Source organism: Phalacrocorax aristotelis, chromosome 1 (genome assembly GCF_949628215.1).
Source record: "Phalacrocorax aristotelis chromosome 1, bGulAri2.1, whole genome shotgun sequence".
NCBI classification, from domain to species: domain Eukaryota; kingdom Metazoa; phylum Chordata; class Aves; order Suliformes; family Phalacrocoracidae; genus Phalacrocorax; species Phalacrocorax aristotelis.
The window spans coordinates 141224595-141250102 of NC_134276.1; the positions used below are offsets into that span (position 1 = coordinate 141224595).

The 25508-nt window shown below is 39.1% G+C and overlaps 1 protein-coding gene across 5 annotated transcripts in view; it reads right to left on the reverse strand.

The window, feature by feature from the left end:
• The window catches only part of ARHGAP8 (Rho GTPase activating protein 8), an 86313-nt gene that overhangs the window by 14138 nt on the left and 46667 nt on the right, over positions 1–25508 (reverse strand). For all 5 annotated transcript variants that reach the window (XM_075112699.1, XM_075112668.1, XM_075112677.1 and 2 more), the window contains 4 exons: positions 22606–22692; positions 18710–18808; positions 17464–17574; positions 7821–7894 (listed from right to left, as the gene is read on the reverse strand). In XM_075112699.1, coding sequence (XP_074968800.1) covers positions 7821–7894; positions 17464–17574; positions 18710–18808; positions 22606–22692 — 371 coding nt within the window. The remainder of the gene's footprint in view (positions 1–7820; positions 7895–17463; positions 17575–18709; positions 18809–22605; positions 22693–25508) is intronic.

Consider the following 25508-nt stretch of genomic DNA (forward strand, 5'->3'; position numbering starts at 1 on the left):
ACCTCCCCGATCAGTTGTCCCACAGGAAAGACACAGAAAATCAAAACTGATAAAGATAAATTAAAGCAACACATGCTGTCACATTGCTGCAAACTTGTCAGCGAAAGACAGATGAGAAAATTACATTCTTTTTCTTTCAATCATCCTTGATTTGAGGGTTGCTGGCATCAAAAACCTTTGTTAATTTTGCTATTTCTCTTCTGAAAGCAGACAAGAGTAAGCATCTGAATTCCTTCTGTGCTAAATTGAGTTTGGAAATGTTTCTTTTGACTGGGGTCCTGCCAAGCCTCAGGAAGTGTCCATCCTGATTTGGAAGCAGTTTTCATTCTCGTTAACACAACCGATTTAGACATCTTCTTGCCGATTACCTAATCCTTTTTAAAAATTAGAAGTAATTCATATCTAATACGAGGACTGATGAATTTATACCATATTTTAATTGTCCATCTTCAAAGTAACGTCTTGTATGCCAAAGCGGTGGCAACTGTGAATTTTTATGCTTAAGACAAATTAGAGACGACTTTTTTTTCAAAGCTAGAATACAGTACAGGTTGGAGGAGGAGATTGCATAGCCTTCCTTTCCCTTGTAGTCTGTGTAACGAATACAGAACGAGTGTGATGTCTGCAGTTTGTAAAGATGGTTTGCACTGCAAGAAGGCGCACAGCGGATCAAGGGCAGAGTGGAAGAGAAGGGACAGTTCCAGCCCTACTGAAAAGCTCAGCAGAAGCAGCAAGGATGCAGAACTGCGTATCCTCCGCAGAACCCACACTGTATTTGTGTCTCTGCGGTTTTGAACAGCACAGTCTCTAGCCTTTGGATTTATGAATGAATATTCTCAGTTTACACTTGGCACCTCTGAATGTAATTTATTTTTACAATGCCTGAGCACCAAAAAACACAAACTGTGCTTATTACAAGGTTCATTTTCATTTGATGGCACATGAACCAGTCTTGGGATTTATCTAATCTCCATGAACCCTAGGTAAAAACATTCACATGAAAACAAAAGAGCCAAGAATTCAGAAATATTTATATGTCCAAAGTCAAGCTCTCCCTGTGTTGCATTTTTAAAAGATGCTTGATTGATCACAAGAAGTGGAGGCCAGGAGGCAAACTCGCTAAGCTGCAGCAATCCAAATGTATTCAGAATGCATAACCATCCATCTCTACCCATTCTGACTATCATCACCAGGATGTATTAATTCACATTAAAAAATGGAACCCAAACTTTCTCCATCAGCAAGATTTGTTGAGCTTCGTGGAGGGGATGAGGAGGAAAGATTAATCATTGTTTACCACTGCTTCTGCTATTGAACAGATAAAGGACAGCTTTAGCTGTCACTATAATCCTACCATAGGACATTTGCTGTTTTATCATTGAACTTCTATAGCATGGTTATTATAATTTCATTTAGAAGTCTCAGTCATTGCCCAGGACTCTCCTGTGGTACCATGAGACAACATCGAACAAAACCTTTGTGCTGCAAAGCACTTCCAGTCAACAAAAGAGATGAGGTAAGAGAGAAAGACTCGGCGACGGGGGCTACTGCAAGATAATTTTCCTATAGGGGACAGTTATCTTTTCTGCTTTGTAATTCTGTAGTGTGATTCCTTCACCATGAGTTTATTGTTCTATCACTTCTGAGCTGCTCCTGATCTCACATGGTCTCTTTAGTATTCAGTTCTCTATGCATTTTTTTTGTAGCTGTTTCCCTACATGGCCATTCTATAGAATGCAAATGTTACAAAATTTTGGAAATTTTAGTAATAATCCCAGCAGGTTAGCTTTGGTTTTAAATTGCTTAAAACACAGACAAGCATGTCGTTTATACCTTTGGGGATACTCTCTAAAACATAAAAATACTTTAATAATAATAATACTACCTATATATTCCAAATTGGTATTTTGCGTAACACCAATAGAAATGACAGCCTATTAATATTTGGGATAGGCTTGAGCAACATTCCTGCCCTTTGTAACCTACTTGACATCTTCATGCAGGTCTGAACAGTGCAGTTTATACCCATCATAATGAATCAAAGAAAAATTCCCTTAAAAGCTGCCGCCTGACCTCCAGATGTCGGGGGGTTTGCAAACAAAACATGGATTTTGCCATGCAGTTTTATATTTACTGTGTATCAGTTAGTACACTCGAAGCGCAGGTCAGAGTTTAAAAACTAAAAGCGCATGGTGAATTGTACTAATACTGACCTAAACAAACACCAAAACAACCAGCCACACACTACCTAGCTTTTAATTTATCACGATACCTTATATCCAGTCTGTAACCTGCTTTTCTAGAAAAAAAGACATGTAAGTAAAAGGCACAAAAGAGAACTTCTGCTGTGACATCTTATTAGAGTTTAAAAGCAGAAGTGCATTTTCTGAATCCTGAAGCCTACAACAGATAGAACTGCCTCAGAGGCTGGGCAGCTCTGAAGCGAGCGGGCCCCTCTTTGCCCTGCTGGGTCAGCGTGGGCAGCAGCAGCAGCTTCATCCACCTGCACAACCCTGGCCCTGAGCACTACGGAAAAGATGCATCCTCCATAGCATGGCATTACTTATATCCCTGGTTACCAAACGGTCAGTTAGAAGTGACAGCCCCCATTTACAGACTCACTTCACCACAAAATAGGTTGCTGAGGGGACGTGGGGAGAAGAGAAAGAAAACTACTACCCTGTGGCATAAGCTGGGCTTTTTGGAGAAAAGGGCCTGCGAGCAAAGCATCAAGATCATTACCAGCAAATGAACGACACCAGGTTAGAAACACTTACGAATTGTTCTGACAAGAGAGTGGACATTTAATTAAGCAAGGTAATTTCTCATGGCATGGTAGAGATAATGTTGTACACACACACACACACACAAAATCTTATGTAGTGCAAGTGCAAGTCAAGCCTTGCATTTATAAACTAGACAGATGAACAGGTCGTGGTTTTGAGGCTCAGCATAGAAGAAACATCCTTTGGTTTGCTGGTTACTATGAAGACCTAGTCACAAATGTGCTAAGTTAAACCTACCCTTCCTCTTTGGCCTGACTAAATCATCAGTTGGGTTCAGGATGATACCGCCACACCTTACTTTTGAAATTAACAGCACTTCTCTGGTTTGGTCCAGAAGACAAACTCTGAGGCTTAGTCTTAATGAGCTGATGATTTTCTCAGACACTCAGAACTCATTTTAGGAAACCAATTCTTCCCTGTGAAGGTTAGCAGGAACTGAAATTAAGCATTTTTAGAATTCAATATTAAAAACTTTTAAAACATTTTTCACTCTAAAGTGGAGCTAGAATGCAAGTTGTAAAGTGGCTACTTTCTCTTCCTTTCTTGAAAAATAACATGAAAATTATTATAGAAAATAGGAAACTTGGCTTATTGTGTTTATTGTAACAGTGCCTGAGGCATCAGCCATAATAGATCTCATTTATATAATACCAACAGGTGTATAGGAATCTCTGCTTATGGTAGATTCTTTAGTTTCTGTTAAGGTACCAGGTGACTTACTAACTGGATCTAGTGAGAGTCATCTTGCTCACAAACAACTATCTAAATATGCAGTTGGGTAAATATATGACGAAGAAACCCACACTCGCTGTCATAACACTAATTTGGCTGTTGGGGATGAGGACCTGCTTGCTGCTGTCAGAGCCCGCTCAATAACTTGGTACGAGAAGGCAGGTTTTGGCTCATTTGTACAGATGAGGATGACTCCACACTGGGAAGAATGCTTCTGCCAACAGTGTTGTCTGAAACTGAGGGAGGAAATTTAAACATCAAGGAGGAAAAATGTGACATGAAGCAATCTGTCAAAGGGATCGGAGTCATTAAGATGAAAAAGGCTAAGTGAACTTTAGAGACTGAAAGTTTCCTTAGCCTGGTAGCATACTATTGCAGGCTGGTGCCTAGTTTGAATACCACCACAGCTCCTGCGTCAGATCTGTTCAAGAAGTAAGAGCCTGAGCAGTACAGAATGGACTTAACGAATGTCAGAGGGTCTCTGATGTTTCAAGAAGTTTTAACTCTGTTGACGAAGCATGATTTTGCAGAAGCTTTTGTGATCTGAGTTTCAGAAACTGATTTCAGGTACATAGGTGGGAAAATACAGCAATAGGAAGGGTGAAATTATAGCAATTGGAAGAAAGAATGGGAATACTGTACATAGGGTGAAAAACAAAACCCACTCCCTGCTTATTCTGCAAGGCTGGAAACTATGCCAAAATCAGATGGAATTGGGTAACGACAGTGAATTTTTGTCACTTCCGGAATTTGATCTGAAGCTCTCACTGTGCTCACGGCCACGTCTGGAGTGCAAAGAACGCTGCCAGTCAGCCTCCTGGGGCTGTCAGCATGGGAACTGACACTTGCTGAAGCTGATGGCAGAATTGAGATATTCCAAATTTAGGGAAAGAGTTAAAATCATAGCAGACAGCAGGTACAACAGATACCTGCACTCTTATAATCAAGTGCAAAAAAATGCAAGTCTATCACCTACTGCTTAACTGCCTTGGCATGGCAGGTACTTGGCTTTCAAGCATCAGCTGGCTGAGAATGTCAGAAAACACTCTACCTGACAAGCCATCTCTCCTTAGAAATCTGGTTTGTGGAGATCTCCTTGTGATTGGGAATATGACAGCTCTGAGCAAACCTGGGCTTGGGTGGAAAATATCAACGTTGACAGAGCCCTTCCTGGGGGCACAGGAGGACAGAGAGCTGGGGAACAAATGAGATAGTCTGGCTAGCAAGTACATGGTTGGACTACCTTCAGTGACCAACATTAGCACGCCACTGACTCTTGCAGAGATGCGTAATGTAGGACAAGGGCTTTGTTCAGAAGTATCATCACATTTCCTCAGAGACTATCCTTTACAAACTGCACTGATACTGCACCAAACAGATTAGTTTTTAGAAAAAAAAAAAAAAGATGAAGTTTGGAGAAAACCCAAGGATGATTACTGCTTTCAGAATAACAAACATTTCATCAATGAGAAATTCTGCAATAACAAGGTTGAGCCAACTCTTTCTTTTATCACAACCATGAGACCTAAAACTTGCCTTTTTAACCTGTACTGCACAGTTGGTGTTGCTGCTTCAGAAAACTGTGGGTATCTAAGCTAGACTTGGCAATTGGTGAGAAGGAAGAGTGGAGGAGGAGGTTTTATGTCAGATCAGTGCAAGAATTACTAGTTACTGGTTACCAGCACGATATAACGATGGCCTTAAACCTCCTATTTCTTTAAAATCTTTAAATAGGTCCAAGGAAGTGCCAGATATGCAAAGCCCTCTTCCCAAGCACAGCCAAAACTTTAAATCAATTAACACTTTAGTGGCTAAATTTTCACACAATTTGAAAATAATAACAGCTGTGAGAAGTAATGACATTAGTGCACATTCGTCCTCATTTTAGCTCTCTTGACTCCTGTGATTAGTGAGGAAGAGGTATTTACCTATTAAGATAAGCTAAATATATGTAAGGATGATTGTTTCATAACAATTTAAAACATGAAAAAGTCTGGCTTTCATCTGCAGATGGGGCATGCACTGATACACTACACAAGTTCTAATTATCCACTTACAATTATAATTACAATGATTGTCTCAAACTGCCAGTCACTTTCCTTCAACATTCTTAGTAGTGAACTATTTACATTCCCAGTATTAAACCATAATATTTGGTACAAGCTACACCTGCAAAATTTTCATCATTAGAATTATAGAATGCTTTGGGGTGGAAGGGACCTTTAGAAGACATCTAGTCCAACCCCCCTGCAGCGAGCAGGGACATCTTCAACTAGATCAGGTTGCTCAGAGTCCCCTCCAGCCTGACCTTGAATGTTTCCAGGGATGGAACACCTACCACCTCTCTGGGCAACCTGTGCCAGTGTTTCACCACTCTCACTGTAAAAATAATTTTCCTTATATCCAGTCTAAACCTACCCTCAGTTAGCACCAGTCTGGAAACAGCACATCCAAACAGCTTTATGGGCTTGAGTGAAAATCCTGAATTTGGACCAAGAGGCCTTTAATAAAGTCTGTTAGGAACTCTTCATCTACTGCAGATCAGTAGATACCTTTAATAGCAGAACTGGCCCCATGCCAATACTTGGTCTTGGCTGCTGCAGGTATTTTGAAGATAAATCAGCAATTTCAAGAGGTGAAGAGCTAGCGGTTCCATACACAAGCATAGATGCTACGCTCCACTGCTTGCAAAGTGTAAGCAGGTATCCACTGCAGTGGATCTCTCTCTCATTCTCCTATGCATATCATTAATCAGCTCCAAACAAGGTATGAAACCCAAACAAAGTGGGCAGTTATTTAATGCTTTTATTTACCATGGGGTAAACTAAAATACAAAGGAGGATACCCCAGCAATGAGGGCAAGGCACTGTCTAGTGTATCCTCATTTAAATCAGTGTTATCTTGCACCGATTTAAATGAAGCCAGGATTTCTCTTGAGAATCAGCAATATAGCTGAGAAGCAATGTTTTTCTTGCCCCTCATCCCACCTTTGTCTTCACAAATGTGAAGCCTATTCAGTACAAGTTTTTAAAGAGTCTGAAATTTCTCACTTAGGGTTCAAATAAACTCAAACTCAGATCAAACCCTAGTGGCAATAGTTAAAATGAAGAGAGATCAATGATGCATACTATTTCAATACTGAAAGCAAAACTTACCTTGTTCAGAATGACAGCTCAAGGATCCAAATCGAGAATTGGGAATACTGTGGGATTTAGATTTTGTGTGAGCCTGTCTACAGAAGGATATAATTTACTTAAAATTTACAATTTGTACTATCTGTGTGCTGTCAATACAAATAGCTCTTTAAATGAGGAAAATCTCAGCTAAACCTCATTTAACAGCAATACAAAGATCTGAATCTGGTTTTTGTCCTAACAAAAGATCACGCTGATCCTCAAAATTTGTTCAAACGTTAACCAAATTTAATGGCATATTAAATGCCAGTGATATTTCCTTTTTAAAAAAAAAATAATTGAACCAAACACATTTTGATTTTCTTCACTTAACACACCTATTAAAAATTCACACCCTTCTTTCAGGGATCTTAGGAATCATTCCCAGTTCTACTACTGTGTAATGTTGTGCCATTCATATAACTGTGTGATGTTCTGTTTCTGTTCTGTCACCTGGAAGATGAATGTACATAGGCTATAGATTTAGTACTCTAAGATTTAGCATGCATTTGTGAAACTCTGAGGCCTTGGAGCACAAGGGACTATGGAAACATTGCTGCGATTACCTTAAAAATCAGGGATCAAAATGTAAAATCATATTATATTGGGAAGAAGAATTTCAAGACTGCAGCCTTATCTCTGATTTTCTCCCTGCATGCACCCTTGTCCCTACATAGGGAATACAGTGCACTTACCCTACAGATAGTACCTGATACTCTGTCCTTTATGTTGGTCAGGTATGCACTGCGGAGCTCTGTGATAGAGCCAGCATTTCAAAGTCTACCCTCTCTTTGCCCTGTACATGAAAACGATATAGGGAACTCAGATTTGGATGTTATGGGAGGTATGGGTCTTTGTAATCTGTATCTTTAAATAACGTAACTATAGCTACGAACTGCAGTCAAAGGCTCTGTAAATGCCAGTAAAAATAGTGGGACAATAATCTAATAATAAGTGTTCTCTAGCCATCAAAGCTCTCAAGGCAGTGCCCAATTGCCACTCAAGCTTTCAGGGTATAAACATACCCTGTGTAGCTGTAAACTTTGCCAAATCAAACACTGAGCGTTGTATAGTTTCATACTATTGTCCTTGTTCTGAAAGACCCATCCTCTTTTGACACAAAACTCACCTTTTCTTTTTAGGTAGGATACAGTTTCCTTCATTACTGGGGGGATTAGTTCGCCTTTATTTTTGTCCTTGATACTGTTAGGGGAAAAAAAAAAGAAAAAAGTAATAGCCTTTAAATGGCTTTTATAGACAAAGAAGCCAAAACCAAGACAGAACAGTCTCAGCAAAAACCTGAAAGATATCTGAAAGCATATGTTAAATTCCACAATTTAAGGAGCCTGCACCAAACACAGGAGTGTTCCACAACTCTAACAGGTGTTGACTGAGCCATCAAACCATTGAAACAAGCGACTTGGACTTCTATTCAAAAAGCCATTCCTAAACACTTTCTTCCTACTAGAAAAGCTGTATAATTGTAATGGCGCTGAGCAATAAATAAGTGCTGCTATTTACTGTACTGGAGAGGAGTCAAGGCCAGAGCAGTGGAACGATGTTCCAGGCTAATGTTTCCCCTAGTCAAGACTGGTTTTGCCCCAGTTTTGTTCCCCTTGCTTGGCATGCCCCAGCAGGGCTGCATTTAACCATGACGCAGTGATGGCAGTGGTGGAGGCTCTGATTGGATTTGGTTGAATGCCATTGGTAGAACAGGGTTTTAAGGCAGCTTAGAGGCAGGCAAGGAAGGGGTTTGCAGGGAATGCTTCATAATAAGTCTTGATCAAGGGATGCTGCAAGTTTAGGAGCCTTTTATCATGCAGATTTTTCTTTGTTATTTGTCTCTTTTTAAGCCACAGTGTATGTATAATTAAAAGGATATTGTACTATTTATTTTGAAGGCAAAGTGATGCAGCGAGATTATTAACGCTTTGAATGATTCCCATGAAATGAGATTTCCTTCTCTTTCATGAGCAAACAGTTGAGGCAAAAAATTGAACATAGCATTTTCTTAATCTAGACAGCACAGAAAATTATACAATTATCTTCCTTATTTAAAAAAAAAGTATTTGGCAGTTCAAAAAATGTAACAAAAGAGATGTAACAGAACACTCAGCAGATAACTGACCATTTTTATAGTAATTGACAACAAAATAACAGATCAATCTCAGATTCTGAAGTAGACTTAATGTACATTTATGTGTACAGTTTCATATTTGATATTTAAAAGGTGACCAGCTTTACTGACAAACTCTAAAGCACCAGCACAAAACAGCACAGAGATCTGTGACGGTACCACGAGAGGCTGCAAATGTTGCAGCTCATCCACAGAAAGTGCAAGATGTTTATATGCACATAAAATAGCCTTAACCTAGTGCTGCTAGCTGAGGTTGCACCTGCAGAGGAGAATGATTCTTAGAGTATTTTTCTTTTCCAAGTAGTGTGATTTCTTCTATCTAGGCTTGCTTATTACTTTATTAATCTAAAACAACTTATAACAACTGGATTGTATTTGATACAACTTCTGTAACATTGTTGCATGGAATAAACAATCTAGTATTTTTTGTTTAAACTACACATAAAAACTACTTTGAAACCATGGAGGGGTAAGGAAATTGTCAAAGCCTCCCCTCCCCTCATATTTGTTTTCCCTATGGCTATGAAGAGCGTTAGAAGAGGATATGTAGACTGGATATGTAAGACCTCCAAGCTTAAGGAGGTCTGCCACCTCCAGCTTCACATATGGGGACAGCAAGGGTGTTCCGCCAATGGTAAAATTCAGGGTAGGATCCTGACTTAAGCACTGAATCACCCTGTGGTTTCACCTCTCTTATTAACAGGGGAATATATTTTACGCTATTCAGTCATTCAGCCATCAAACACATTGATCTCATTCATCACCTGAGGGACACAATGCTGAGCCACCAGTGCCTTTCTTCCAGTTACAGTTTGTTGCCCGCCCAGCCCTACTCTTACTCTTATCTGTTTTTCCTCTTGCATATTTTGCTTGTCATTTCCCCATGCGCTGTATAAAATAATACAACTTGCTACATGACTGCAACAAACTTGTTAATCCAGCTCCCAGAGCTCCTTCTACTCTTTCAAATACTTAGACCACCCTGCTGTTTGAAAGGAAATAAATTGTTCCTTCAGCTGCAGAACTAATTAAGTTGATCTCCGATGGACTTCTATATCTTACCTGTTTCCTCGTCATAGTAAACTGAGATAATTTCCTTATATCTTCTATAACCTCACTTCCCTTACGTTGTGTTTTCGTTTCCTCCCTTCTTTACCTTGCATTTCCTCATAAGGTAAGGAGTAGCTCATAATTAATCACCGTCTTAACACTAACTGGTGCACCAGCAGACCAAAGACAACAGAAAAATGAATTCCTGCTAAAGCTTCTCCTTCCAGCCAATGATTTTTAAAGGCTTATAGTGTTTGTGAGAGCTCCACTCCTCTGTCAAATTTGGTTGACATGAGCCCATAGCTCTTCTGTGACCCTAACTAAAAATCAATCCATTGAACAAATTTTTCCTGCTCTTTTTCAACAAAGTATCCATACAGAATCTAAAATGTATCATTTTCAGTACTGCTCTATACTACTTTGGGGACATTGCTGTATCTATATCTAACAGGAACTGTTTAGGAAAGTAGACTTTTTCCTTGATGGGAACAGACGTAAGAATTTTGATAAAAAGTGTAGCCAAGTTTCATAAAACCATGTTCATAACATGATGATTTTAGACATTTGACCAAATAAATTCTGCAACGTATGCAATGCACTTGCAGAAAGACAGACTGACAGCAATAAACAAGTTTAATTCAGATAATCCTAAAGTATGATCTTTTATACTTTAGTAATTCTCATCATTTGCCGCTGCTTGCAAGTATGATCTTTAGATTAAATGATACAACTTCTTGTCCTTACACGCTGGCAAGGCACCATTAATTTCAATATGAAACAGTACTGGACTTGCTGGAGTAATCATCCTCTGCAGTATCATAACAACAGGATAATGGCCAAAAGAAAGATTTATGACCTGACTTGTAAGACCAAGTCCAACCTTAATCTTCCCCATTATCACAGACATCTTAACGAGAGCTAAGCTAGAGGCCATGAAGCACTCACTGACTAGAGAAGGCCATAGCTTGAAATGCTACCAGGACCAAGCTTATGACCTAGTCCCCAGAGCAGCATCCTCTTCTTACACACTGTGACAATCAAAGTACCTGTCCTAGGAGCAAAATCCTCTCAGCCCCTTTCAGGATATGTATCACGTCACTCCTAGTCTCTCCTGCTCCTTCCAGCTTCAACAATCTTACAGTAGTTTCAGGCATGCTGCTGAAACTGTAGAGCAGAAGGTCAGTGTTAGCGTTACAACCATGCAAGAGTTGTGCAGTGCTCTCAGACCAGCTCTGTGACCCAGGTTCCCCCTGCCATCCACCTAGACCCTGGAGAGGAAAAACTAGTAAGTAATTTTGCTTCAGTACCATGAGCTCTCATACCAGCCCCTGCAAAAGTTGGCCACAGCAAAGGGAACAGAGCCATGCGAACACAGAACACGTGAACCCCCCACCCTGCTCGGAAAGGCAGCTTCTGCATGTGAAATATTTTCTCTCGCAGCAGATCAGTGTTGTCTAACAACCCTGCTGCAACAACATAGAACAAAACAGGCAGTGACTGTGCAGCCCCATTAATAAATTAGCCTTGCTAATAAACCACACAAGGAAGTTCTAGGGGTTCTTTGCACAGCATGCAATTCAACTTTGAAATCCATGGTGAAATCATATGCCCTGGTAAGGGACTAAACAAGAAAAGAGGCTGGGAGATGAGGTCAGTACGAAGGTCAGTGTTCAGGATACTGGCAAGTAAAAGCCTGCAGCAAATCAAGGTAAGGAATTTTATTTTAGCCTTTCTAATAGGGAGTTATAACACACTCCTTGTGTGTCAAATAATTTTGTTTCATGTATTCAGATCAGTACCCTAAACATTTAGGGCAACTTCTATTAAAATTAGTTGAAAGCCTAATTCACTTAAATGGGAACATCATCAAGACTTTAATTTGCTTGGAAGCTGTTACATCTTTATTATTGACAATTTAAGCTCATGGAACCCATTGTCAGTCTCTCTGAAGTTGCACTGATTGTTTTTGCTTTCTTACAGCTGCTCACTCCAGAGGCACCAAATAGCAACCCAGCAGCTTTTTATAAATGTTTTCTAATTATTATTGTTACCCATAAATGTGTTTCCCATTTCAGTGTATAAATAGCAAACTGATTATTTACAGCACTTGCTCCTGCTGAGCACTAGTTTATCTGTCAGAGAAGTGAGACAAATAACTGGGCTATAATTTGTAATAATAAAACCTACACATCATTTTTCTTTTTCTAGGAAAAAAGATACAGTTTCTGCACTTCTACCATTTTCTACAGGATTCCTGTTTCCCTTGAAGGAAAGGTTCTGTTCCCAGCACAATGAAAGAGGTCCTCAAGATAAACGGCATTTTAAAATAGAGTAGGATATTCACTGAAAGTCACGTGCAAAGGATTGTTCTGTTTTTGCAACACTGGGGTAAGCTGGGATGCATATTTTCATAGCATTTCACAATGTGGGACATAACATTCAGTTTACTGGACCTGAGGTGACAGAAAATAATAGGGACATTACTTCAGCTAATGTAAAAGAGACCGTCTCAGAGGTCAATGAAATTACACCTCTATCCTCTCTTTGTGGATTCTGTCAAGTAATCTGCATTTTTCTTGCCTTGTTCAGGATGGTGTGATGAGCAGCTGTGCTTTATGATGGATAATGCAAACCGACACTGGAGATCAGGCACTACTAAAGGCGATTTGAAATGAGAGGTCTCTTACTCTTTCTGCTTAAGAGACGAGCATAACAGTGCACAGTGTAGTTTTCTGTAACTGATTCACAGATCTGAATCAGATTGTAGGAACATGTCAGATTCAAGAGGGATCTAGTCTGGTAAACACAGAAGCCAGGGAGAATGAGTACTCCTTGCTGTAGGATATATGATTAGTTACTGCAACACGTTATACACCCAATCACTCATTTCTAGACAGTGGACAGTTATCACAAAAGGCCTTTACACATTGTTCTGAAGTGTCATTAAGTATTCTTGGGTGATAATCTTTCTCTCTCTCTGCTTTTCCTCTCCTTTTCATTTTTTCCCTGCTGAGACATGCTGAGATTTGGTTTAGAATGCATTCTTCCTCCCTGGTCATGCATGCACAGCATGCACAAGCAGAAAGATTATGACCAAAAGGAAAGCACCCTGAAATGTTTATGATAACAATTCAACAAGCAAAAGCTGTACAGTTGTGCCAATTCTGTGCATCTTCTCTGCCCCCTCTCTCCATCCACAGCAATAGTCAGAAAACCAAAACATTTCCTCTCTTCCCACAAAAGACATTTAATTTTCGATTTTAAAACTAATCGGAGAACACAGAACAATGTCAATACCCAGTCAAGGTCAACTCTGTGCTCTGTGCAGGAGCTCAGTTGTTGCCTGCCTTGATTACAGAGGCAATTGGGTGCAGCAACAGGGGTTTATAGGAGCTTGCTAAACATACCGCAGAGGACAATGATGCTGCTTGGCCCATATAGTCAATTATTAATTCCTTTAAATTGTTGCAAATTTAGGAAACTTTATTTGTGCATTTTAAGCATATTTATCTGATCAACATAAGCAGCCCCCCCCAATTTTTCTTTGCCTTTTTAAACATAAAATCTTTACCAATGACTTTTAGAATAAAAATCCTATTTTTCACCCTGACATGCGGTACAAACTAGCGTAGTACAAATATATCCTATATATTCTGAATGGCTAATTCTTGCTGCTCTACATTTTGTGTGTAAAGGTAGCATTGCTGAAAAAACAGAAGAAAATAGGCTTGCTATATCAACACAATACAGGAACATTTTTTGAAATATCTGGATTTATAAAAGCGATAGCTACTGGTAAGTAAAGAAAGTAATTTCCATAGTACTGTAGTCCTCTCCTCTGTCAGTCTCTGACACTATAAGCTAGGACATTATACCCAAAGAAGTATCACTGTACACTTGCCCTGTTCTAACACCGCTTCCTGCTAACATCTGCTATTGCCCTCTATCGGAAGCATGACATGAGGCTTAATAAAACTTTAAACTAGCTCATTACAGTTGTTATTCTCCTCACTTTATCTGCTCATAAGCAGCTTGAATTAGCAAGTTAGAAAAGGACATAATAAACACTAAACATGCAGACTATCCCACCCACTCTGTGCTACACATTCTTAAGTACCTGCCAAATCCGAGCATGTACTCCCATTAAATTATAACTGAAAAATTAAGTGTGGACAAAACGTCCTCAGGAGGACTGTTCTGTCTGATACCCCCATGAAGATGAACACTAGTTTCAGCTGTGTTTTTCTGTATTTTCAGGAAAATCACATAGTTTTTAATGTGAGTTCAAACCTTTAAAGGAGCAATTTGGCAACCAGGCAATCCAGGCTGGGGATCAGAAATGCAATGGAAGGGCTGTCATTCAGTAAACTGGGCAAATCTTCTCTGCACATGTAGGCATAAAGAATTAAATAGGGAGAGAGCCAATCTTTTTTGGTCCCCCATGCTTTATTTTAAAGACATCCTATAAGCCAGCTTTGGATGATTTAACTACCTTTACTAAGCTCATTTATTATTGTTTGAATTAGTGTAGTTTCAGTGGAAACTTCGGGACAACTTGGTACTAGGTTCAAGTTCTAGTTGCAAAGACCAAATTATTGAGTCCTCACAAAAGCTTGCAGTGAGGAAAGTTTTCAACTACACATCTGTGCCTAACAAAGTATACACTTAAATCCCAGACAAGTAAATGTAAATGAAGCTGGATGGACACTTAAGATGAAGTCAGCTTGGTGTCTGTTTGTTCTTTCCTCCCCACAAAGAATTTAGGGTGACCCTGAGGGGTTAAAGAGATCAAATGCAGCCATTTAAAATTCAGATTTTGGATCCTGAGTGGATGGGGGTAACATAAAGAAGAAAAGTTTTGAACTAACCTGATAATAAGCCTTTCAGCTTGCTCATAAATTAAACCTAATTCAGTATAGATTATATTTCAAAGAATTATATCCCCAGGTGTCACAGACCTTCCATGATTTTTAAATGCCCAGTTGCCTGATGTCACTTTGAAAATCCAACTCTACAAGGTTAAAAACATCATTGTGAGTTAACAGATTCTTCCAAGATGAGGCACTGGTCCAGACAGTCATTTAGCAGTGTCTAGATGGAAACTTCCTTCAGCTTCATTTTGCTGTCCTAACAAAACAGGGTTTTTCCCCCCCTGCTTGTTGGACAAAAGTGGGATATTTTGAACCAATGCTTAGTCACTTTTGGCTCTTCTAGTTTTTAATTATAGCTCTGGAAAGCAAATGTATTAACCAATATAAACGGAGAAAAAAGTTAAATGAGGAATTGTTACCAGAGACAGCATTGCCTGCTGCTTTTAGTGAGGCACATTCAAAAGGGTACAGTTTTACCACCTTCCACAGCCAGAACTAATCAGAACACCATTATCAGACATCTTATCAAAATCAGGCCACCCATGAGGGCTTTGGATAAATCCCATTCACCAACCTTTTACTGACTGAATAAAAATCATCATCCTAGAAATACTGAATCTGAAGAAACTTCAGGCCTATGGGCCTTGTAATTTCTGTTCTTAAACTAAAGAAAACGACTCCACAGAGAAACAGTCCTTTAACAACCGTAGCTTTCTCTCAGCAGCACCTCTGAAAAGACAATTTTTACTAAGTGTAATGAAATACACAGCACACATATTCCCATAAGCCTATACAAAACAAAATCAGGGTCTCTCTGTAGCTGTCTTCAGAAAAATGGAAGAGCCTCACCCAGGAGAAGACTTCAAACCTGCCTCTTTGCTAGACAGATGGGAGGTCACTGCCATTTTGCCATTACAGTCTATACAGTTCATAAAAGGAGAGGGAATTAGCAATTCATTCATCAAGATGAAAGTTGATGCTTTTTTTGGTTCAGATTTTAAAAGCTCTCCACACATACCATTCCCTCTCCTCCATTAACTTTATGGGATTTGTTTATTTGCGATTTTTACATGGTGATGCAGCACCATCTCTTCTGCAAGAGGGAATTTGGAAAAGGGTGGGAAAACAGAGGGAACGAAATCCCCACTTACGTCCATTTTGGACACCTGAGCACTGTGAACTGCACCCTCTCACAGAGGGCGTCTGTCTGTCAGCACCTCCATCACCAGTGCTGAAACTCTCCAGGTCAAAAGTGATACTAATGCCTTGCTCAGTGTTTCTCCACCCATAGATCTTCCACAAAAAAGCTCTTTATAAGTAGCCATGCTTTTTATACTTGGGAAAGCTAAGGCATGCGGCAAGGACGTAGTTTGCTGATGGTAATGCAGCTGGAGAGTGGCAGAGCCAGGAAGGGTGGCCACCACACTTCATCTCACCACGTGCAGCCCAGCAAAAGACACCGCTTACTGTTCAGGCACAGTCACAGAAATAAAATATGACTAGCAGATGGTAAGAGTGGAACACAACGTGCTGTCTGATCACAAAAGCCTGCGAGAAGTTTGATAGAGCTGTCTGAGCAGGCAGGCTGGGCTGGAGGCAAGTGACAGTGTGCCCTGATGCCTGCAAACAGCTGCAGCAGTGGCATAAAATATTGTCCTTCTTAATGATGCAGTAGAGCCCACCTAAAAGATATTCTCTGAATTAAGGAAGTGAGTTAGCCGTGTTTCAAGTGTTAGGGTGAACTCTAAAGAGGTATCATAAAAGTTAATGTCATAGTAGCTCTTACACAATAGATATTGATTGTTCTAATTTCAGGCCTTCCAGAGAGAACTAATGTTTAACGTTTAACCAGGGGAAAATTATATTTTATATCTCATTTACAGCTGAATCATTAGAACCAGAAAAGTAGACTGTGGGTGGGAGGAGATTCGACAAATGTCCGTGTATCACGCAGCCTAAACTGCCTTTGCTGAAAGTGAACAATATCCTTTGGCTGTGTTTGAGAAGGAGGCCATAGAAAGACAGTTTTCCATAGCTCTCCAACAGAAATGACTGTGGGTAGGAAGCTAGAAGGTTTTGTGGGCTTTGTTGTTTTTTACCAAAATTGAATCTTGCAAGTACTATTGCCATCCCATTCCTTGTGTAAAGTAAATCATTTTTTATACCACATGCAGTGCTATAATCTACGCAAACAGCTGTCAGGGCATTTCTGGAAGAGAGTGATTTTATTCATTTCATAAGACTCTGATCAGAACAATATGTGAGCAACAAAACAACAATATATAAAGGCTCAAGCATCCATTTTAGCTTTATGCACCCATTTTAGAGGCTGGAGCTTTGTTTTGGCTTTGCTATCCACCATCTAAATATCTCCAAAGCACTTTCATACTGCCATCATCCACCAGCAACAGATTAGCTCAGGGCTCTGACATATATGGGCACATTTCTGTCCACTAGAAAAGTTGTGTGGCCATGTTAGCGCTAACTACCACAAAGATATTGTGAACATGAAGACCAGGAAGGTCACTGTGAGTGCCAGAACTGTCCTGAATTCATAAAACCTATTGTCTAGTCTCATAGTTTTGTGGCTTTCAAAGAGAATGAGACATTAAACATATAATAAAATATTTGCAGACGTTCTGTCCAGTGAATCTGCACATTACAGAAGGCTGCAGGGTATAGAAGTCTCATATTTTAGAAATCTCATGGCTTACTATTGCAGGCTGACTCCAAATTGTTGGGTAGGTAGAGGTGGCCGTGGTGGAGGAACCTTAACCACAGGTGGCAGTTTTCCCTTCTGTTTCTGCCGAAGATTTTCATCGTGTCTGCAAAAATCAAGAAATCACAGATTTTCTGTGCACCACAGCTGACAAACTATATATATGAGGAGCTACCAGTATTGGTCATGGTGCTGATCTACTGACAATAGTGTATATGCTGTAGGTCTTACAGAACTTGCATTTAATTTAAGCATTACGGAAATTTTTAAGAAGTATTTGTGGTAGAACACTTAAGCAAGACATTGAGGAGCTCTTTTGCTTCAGCCAATGGAGTATAGCAATAAATGTGTCCAAAAATATAGGAATGCACTATAATTTAACAGAAAAATTCAAACCTATTTGCTACCCAAAATACAACTCCCCTTTCTCTGGCAACCATGCAATCCAATTTACAACGTTAGAGCTGTAAGGTATTTTCTGCTATTCCATATTTATACAAAAGGTGTGTAAAAACCCACCAGGCATCAATAACAGTCATAATCAAAGCTTCCAGTTACTTTCATTCAGCAGTGACATAAAATCACTTCCTGTCAGTACATCAAAGCATTTCCATGTACAGTGCTGTGTTGAAAAGACTGTTATTGATACTAATACTGGCACTTGACAATTCCAGCCCTATGCATTTATTTTTCTTCTCCTCTCCCGCCCCCCTCCAATATTCCCCTCTAACAAACATACAGGCACAGCATAAAAGTAACAGATCTGCTAACAATAGACATATCCATAAAGTTTAAAATCAATCAACGCTTTGCTGACTGGGGGTGCTTTTAGCAAAAAGTCGTCACTTAATCTGTTACAATATGCAGGGAAAGAGGTCAGGATTACGTTTTTGCCCATGAACATTACGTGATACTGATAGCAAAACCAATCCATATGTCATTACTGCTTAACACTCACACAGAAGCTGCAGTTATACTATGAAAATGTTCCACAACTGAGATGGAGATGTTCCAAATCCGCAGAAAACTATATAGCATTCTCTTGCCTAAACACCTGATGCACTTCAGCACATCTTTGATGGCAACGCAGCTTTCAGAATTAAATCCAATGAAGCACAAATAGGTAAATTAGACTTTTAATCAATGAAGATATAGGACTAGATTCTGCTTGGAATACAGTGAGTAGGATGTAACTCTACCCGAGAAAAGGAGAGACAACGTATTTTAAACATGCCACATACCGGAGGACTTCTTGAGGGATATTTAGCTGGTCATATTTGAGATGCTCTCTCAGGTCACTTAAATAGTTCAAGTAGGTGATTTTTTTCCCAAACTTGTGGCTTAAAAAAAAAGAAACCAAAACAAAACCACAAAGAAGTATAAAAATCAGCATGGGAGGAACATTTATGAAAGGTTTAGTTTCTATTGCAAAAATGTAAGTGCTGATGCAACTCAAAATTAGACTGTAATTGAAGCAGCAGGAGACATAAGATGTATTTCATTTCATATGATCAAACATATACAGTGCATGCCTGAGAGTCTGATTTGAATAAAAATAACTGACTTCAATCTGAATGTTTTGTGATTAGCATAGATATGAAAAACACTGCTTTAAAGCCACTAAAAAACAGCTTTCACACAGCATTAGAAAGCTCACTAAAAGAACTGTTAACTTTGGAGAAAATGTTACATGGCCAACAGAACAAGATGTTTGTGTTATTTAGGTATTCCTCCCTGCCAGAAGATTAAATAATGGGGCTGTAGACACAGACTATAAAGTAGTAAGCGACAGGCGAGATTTTCAGAGTGTGGATAGTGTATACCCTTGAAGTGCTGGGCCACCAGCTTTATCTGTTTTGAAAAGGGCTGGATGGCTTCTAGGAAACATACTGAATAATAAGGCATTTCTCTGAGTTGCACAAAAAGGATTTGCAAATTCGAAGCACCAAGCACCACTAGTTAGGTCTTGAGTTTCAGCCACAATGATAGACTACTTACAGGCTGAGGTGTTCAAACAAGGTTCAGCGACACATTTATATACATGGTCTGAAATAATCTCATATTTTTCCACAACACAAATTATCTGTCCTGTAATGAAGTGTCAAGCAAAATAATAGGTGTTTATGATAAAAACTGTACTTTGCTACAACTTACTTTGATAGTAAAATTGGAGAAAAATTCTCTCACATTAATGAATTTATCCCTGGATTGTCAAATACACATACACACACTCCCTCTAGTGGGAGGTGGTACAAATAAAAGTCACTTCAGCATTTTAGAAGCTTTTCACTGAAATGAGCTAAATTTTGCTAACAGGCAAGTCATTTTGGGACACTGATGGATATCAGTCTGTGTGTATACAACTTCAGAGCATTTCAGTGTGTCTTTTATCCAAAACAGCCTGTGATTTCAATATCTTACCTAAGTCACAGGCCAGCACAGAATTCTATGTAACTATCATCCCTGGTAACACAGGGTATGCTACAGAATGCATAATTTGTAACTAAATTGTGGGTAATTCAGAATTATTGCTGTTCCTTAGAAAGGCATGACCACCACCTAAATATGTATTGCTTTGCTAACAGGTGGGCAGCTTCTGTTAGCTTACACGTGCTCTTATAGGTTTTTTGCAGTTTGGAAAAAGTATGTGACTTTTGCTCATCTCTTTTCAGACTGGAAAGGAGTTCAATCAACTTCTGGAGCTTGAAAAATTTCAAGTATTTACATTTTCTTAAATATTTTCAAATACAAGTATTTGTATTTGATACTTACTACTTTTGTTCTTCACTCTAGTAACTGTCATTTATCCAGTTCTTAGCAAACATGTTGTTTGTGTAAAGGTACTTAGGCCATGTACTAACAGGTACCCAATGTACTAACACACCTCTGAAAAATAAATACACGTTTCTTGATAGTGAAACTTATTTTACAACTATTGGAAACACTGTCTAAAAATGAGTCTGGGCTATAATTCAGCAAAGCTAGGAAACAGAAAATCCAGAAGATTTTTCTCCATTCTTTTTGTGAGCTTTGGTTTAATATTGACACTTAAATAAAAGCATGATCTACTAAGATAAGATTAGTCTAAACTGGGAGGAACAGGTACTACGAACAAATCTTAAATCGTACTATTCTGGTAAATTAATAACATTAATAAGTTTTAGTATTCAATGAGAGTACAACTTAGGCAAATTATACGTGAGCACTTTTACACTTCAGTTTTAAAATTATATTCTTGTGTTTTCCTTTACTTGCTTGACGAACCCAAACTTGCTTCAACACAAACCACAAATGCATGTGAGCATTCAGTAATTAAACCATTTTAAGCAGTAAACGTATTTTTTCCTAGCTTCAGCTAATTCCTGCCTTCTGGCTTACAGACCTTTTTAGAGTTTGCTCATGATTTGAATTATTTTGTCAGTGCCCGTGCACAAATATCTCTGTTTCTGTTGGTCACATATTTTAACAACAGAGAGTAGAGTGTTGCTAAATTAGACTCAAATCAAGCCTCCAGGTACACACTGGTAGAAGACAAGCACAGACAAGAACAGCCAATCCTGACGAAAGTAGGGGGTTCAGAAGGTCAAGATCATGATGCATTTAAGATGACAAACGCTGGTTTGAATTTCCTGTCCTAGATACGAATGCTTAAGCTTATCAGGATCACCCATTTTCACATCCAAAGTAAACCAAGATTTAATTGCCAGTGTATCGTACTGTCCCAAGGAAAAAAGTATTCATCTTATTTACACAGACATGGGAAAATGCATATTTGGAACAGGTACTGGTAAACTTTTCTAAGAATTAGCAGCCAATTATTGGTCTAAGTCAAATAGCACAGCTGTTGTCCAGCTGTGGCTCCCTCGAGTGCATTAACACGTACAGACTGAAAAACATTGGCGTCCCAAACCTGCTTGCCTGGAGCTGTTCCCAAGGAGTACTCAGCTGCCCCAAGAAAGCTGGTTTCATCCGAGTATTGTAATGCACAACAAGATTTTTTTCTGGTTTTATTGTTTGGGGTTGTTGTTTTTTTTTTTTTAAGAAAGCTTTCCACACCCATCCTACAGCAAATTAGGATCAAAAGGAAAATCCATCCCCATTCCTGAGGTACTATCAGCTACTGGACCTCCTGCTTCTGTCACACTATTCTCACCATTGGTCTACATCCTGGATCACTGGCATTTATTTTACTGCCAGTTAAAACAAAGATCCATAGACAGTCTTCTTGTTTCAAGAATGGCATATTCAGGAAAGATTTTTAGCTGTAATTACTTTTTTATTTTCTCATGCTTCTTACATGTTCTGATCTGTCTAGAAGTTAAACTTCCCCTTTCTAATTAATTAGCTTTCTACCAGTCAGAATTGAATCAATCGCAAGTTACTGTAACAGACATTTTTAGTTGGTTCATTATGGCTTCTCAAGATAAGCTGTTTTCATCCTTCAGCCCTGAGGACATTCATAATATAATCTGCAAAATGTCAGAAATACTTTGAAAGTGACAGAAGTTCAGGAGCGGAAACTAAGAAAGCCCAACTATCCCAGCATTTAGCAATACCTGCCCATTGTTGCCAGTTCCTTGGACATAGCACCAATTTTTACCATGCAAAGAAAAAGAATGCGCCAGTAAAATACACCCACCTTCACCATTATATAGTCCATCTCAAATTCTTATGGGCACTTCAGGGCTTATCCATTAACTTTGAACACACAAGAAGTATCATTCCCATTCATCTCAGCACTTGAGATCAGACTGAAGGTTAACCATTTATTATCTGCTTTACCGTACCACCTAGTAACTCCAGTCACGGACCCAGTTCTATTGTGCTAAGAGCTTTCAAAGACGACAAAAAAGTCATTCATGGTGCACAGAGTAACTATGTTTTAAAGTGATATGTGCTTTAACATACGAGTAAAACTACTATGAATTGAGACTCCCTTTTCTTAGAAAGAAAAGAAATCTACCCTGTTATTCATACCCAAGCTTAAGCTCACCTTACTCATTAGTTCAAGACAGTTTAAATGGCTATTGTGCTGTTACCTGACATATTTTACCTCAAGCCTTTTTAAAGCAACTTATTAGAGAACAAACCATCCTTAAACTAAACGGGAAAATGTGTTGAATAAACTGCCAAGTACCTTATAAGAGGTTTAAAGATATTCCACAGAATTTTTATGAAGTTCGTTGGATGTACAACATAGAGTGCTTTGAGGTTTTTCTTATACCTAGGAAAAGAAAATGAAATTGTTAGAAGACTTTTGAATATCATAGACAGTACAAGTGAATAGCTACAACTGAATGGGAGGTATTATTACAGGAACATTATACAGCATTCTTTCAAATACATTAAAAAGACCTAATTCAGAAGAACTGAATATAAAATAAAAAAAAAAACCCAGTTTTAAAACGTGGTCAGTTTTGATGATACAATAGTAGGCCAAGATAACACTATTATGTTCCTAACCAATGTCTGCTGTCTCACAGGTTTAATAACAGTGGAACAGACGGGAAATTAGGCAACTTGGAAAAAAAATGAGAAGAGAATGAAGTCTAATAAAAAATCCTGTGATATAAAAAAAACTACTTTCCCTCACCTCCCTTTATTTTCTGCTTACAGGAGTTTCATTTGTTGGAGAAAATTTCTAAATTTTCAGATGTGAAATTTACACCTAATCTTTTGCGTGTAGCTTAGTACCACTACTTTTGTCTTGGTTTGCTACTAATTACTAAAGATGAAGCTGACTATGTGCTGTTTTATATTGAATGGTCCCCCTTTGTATGAAACAAAGGCCCTACTCCATTATAGCGTTGCTTGATTTTACCATATCATGATACATAAAAATAGATTCTAGTAGGCTGAAAATGAAATGGAAACCAGACTGCACAAAAAGACTCTGCTCTTATTCAGTGTTATTGCAAAATGAAATTGAGAAACGCATAACGAAATATCCTGCTTTTATATATAAATTGCTGCTTACTACTTTGCGAAGTTTGCTTCCCAGTAGGGAGTGCCCCTCTCAAGTGTTCACCATGCATTGTCAGAAAAAAAAAGGATAATGGAAAAAAAAAAAAAAAAAAAAGAAAAGATTGTGAGCTCCTAAGAAAAACCTTCTTGTAACAGGTTAAGGTAAGAGGGGAAAAAGGGACCAACTCAGCAATTAAAACCTAAAAGGAAAAACTGTTGTAATTGGGCCCATACATCTTTGAATGAAAAGGAACGGTTTACCCAAAGCCGCCCTCATACACAAGCAAACAACTGTCCTTGTGCAACTGGCACCACTGTGGATAAGAACCCAAAATCAACAAGAAAAACTAACAAGAAAAACACCTGAGTTGCTTTACTGCAATTTCCATTTTAAGCTTGTTTTGTACCTTGATGCAACAAGCATAAGCTGTTGCTTCTGTGGAAGCTTACATACTTTATAGTTTCCTAGATTACAATTAAATGCCCACTGTGAACCTTCAAAGCACAATCTATTCTTTTGAAACTATTCCTGTTGAACACTTGCTTTCATTATGTTAGCTAATTACTACCGTCCCTTGTACTCTCCTTTGTTCTTTCCTTTGACCCCCAAAACACACACACAGAAGTCTAAAAGGTGCTATTTTTTTTTTTCTGGCTAATACAGCAGAACATAGATGTTGGGCTGTGAATATTGCCTTGAGCTTCTCAATGACAGTATGCTAAGGAGTTCCAGCTGTGAATAAAATGATGGGTGTATGGTTGCCTGGTTTTGCCCAGCTACCTGGGCTTCTCTGTTCCTCTTTGGTTCTCCTGCTTTCTGGGTCAGGGTGGGGAAATGGACAAACTGATTTCTGGCATAAATGAGAGTGACTTTGTGCACTTATGCAAGGCAACAAAACCGAAGAAGCTATTACCCTCATACTGCCTCTCCCCATACAGAAACTGTAAATTTGGCTTGGGATTCTCCTGGAAGTAAAACAGTACAGCAGGGTAGGCTTCCAACTCCATACATTGCTTTATTTTCAGGAATTGTCCGTGCACAGCAAAACCCAGTATGATAGTCCAAATCTTTCACCAGAGACAAAATATGAGAGACCCTTTACCTTTCTTCTCCCTTACCCAATTCCAGAAAAAAACTGTACTCAGACAGCTACTAGCAAAACCAAAAACTTTTCTCAGTCTGCTGCTGAGTGGAAAGCAGTATCTCGTGAAAGTAGTTAAGGGCTTCAGATGACAGCTTCCCACTGCAGCTCTGAGGGCTGCTATGCACAACCCCATTTTCTTGCTTAATGGGTTTTAGAGTTTCAGGACGTTATTGGGTGAGATCAAAAGAGTTTGAGCTCTGGCACTACACCAAAAGGTGTCGCGCACATCTCAACTTCAGTTTTCAAAGGAGGGTGTGCAGTCCTGAGAAGGGCTCAGGATTTTATATCCCAGTCTAGTCTAGAAACATGCAATGATCTTTTTCGTGGCAACTTTTATGGGATTTGCTTCTTGTTCCAGCTCTGAAATTGAAAAAATCGGACACGTATGATCCATCCCCCCAAAATGGACATGCACATACACTCTATCAGGAAAGAGCTATTTGTGTGTATTTTTGCTTTGAGTCATGTTGCCCTCTTGAGGACAACTTACAAACAAGTAGATCAAGTAACAACTTGCAAACAAGACTAAGTGACTTCAACAGGAACTTTCAGCTCCACTGGTAAGCGTGCATTTTCAGAGAATAAACATCAGAACTTCAGTTTCCACTGTTAAAATGCTACTTACCTAGGAGCTTTGGCCTCGACTGCACCCTAACCAATTAAAACATGAAGCCACGAGCCGTAGCCATTGTTACTCCAAAGGTCAAGCCTATACGAGCACAGCAGCCCCTTCGGGCCTTTACATGTAACAACCGAGACACACCGCAAGGGTTGAGAGACACTGACTGTTAAAAATTAGTCTTTCCTTTTTACCTAAGCCTTGGGATGATCAAAGGTTCAAGCACAACTGTGAGATAATCAAGAGTGATGACTAATAAGGTATCATAGGTATCTTGTTAAATAGCGCATAGAAAAGGCAATGGCTCTTGGT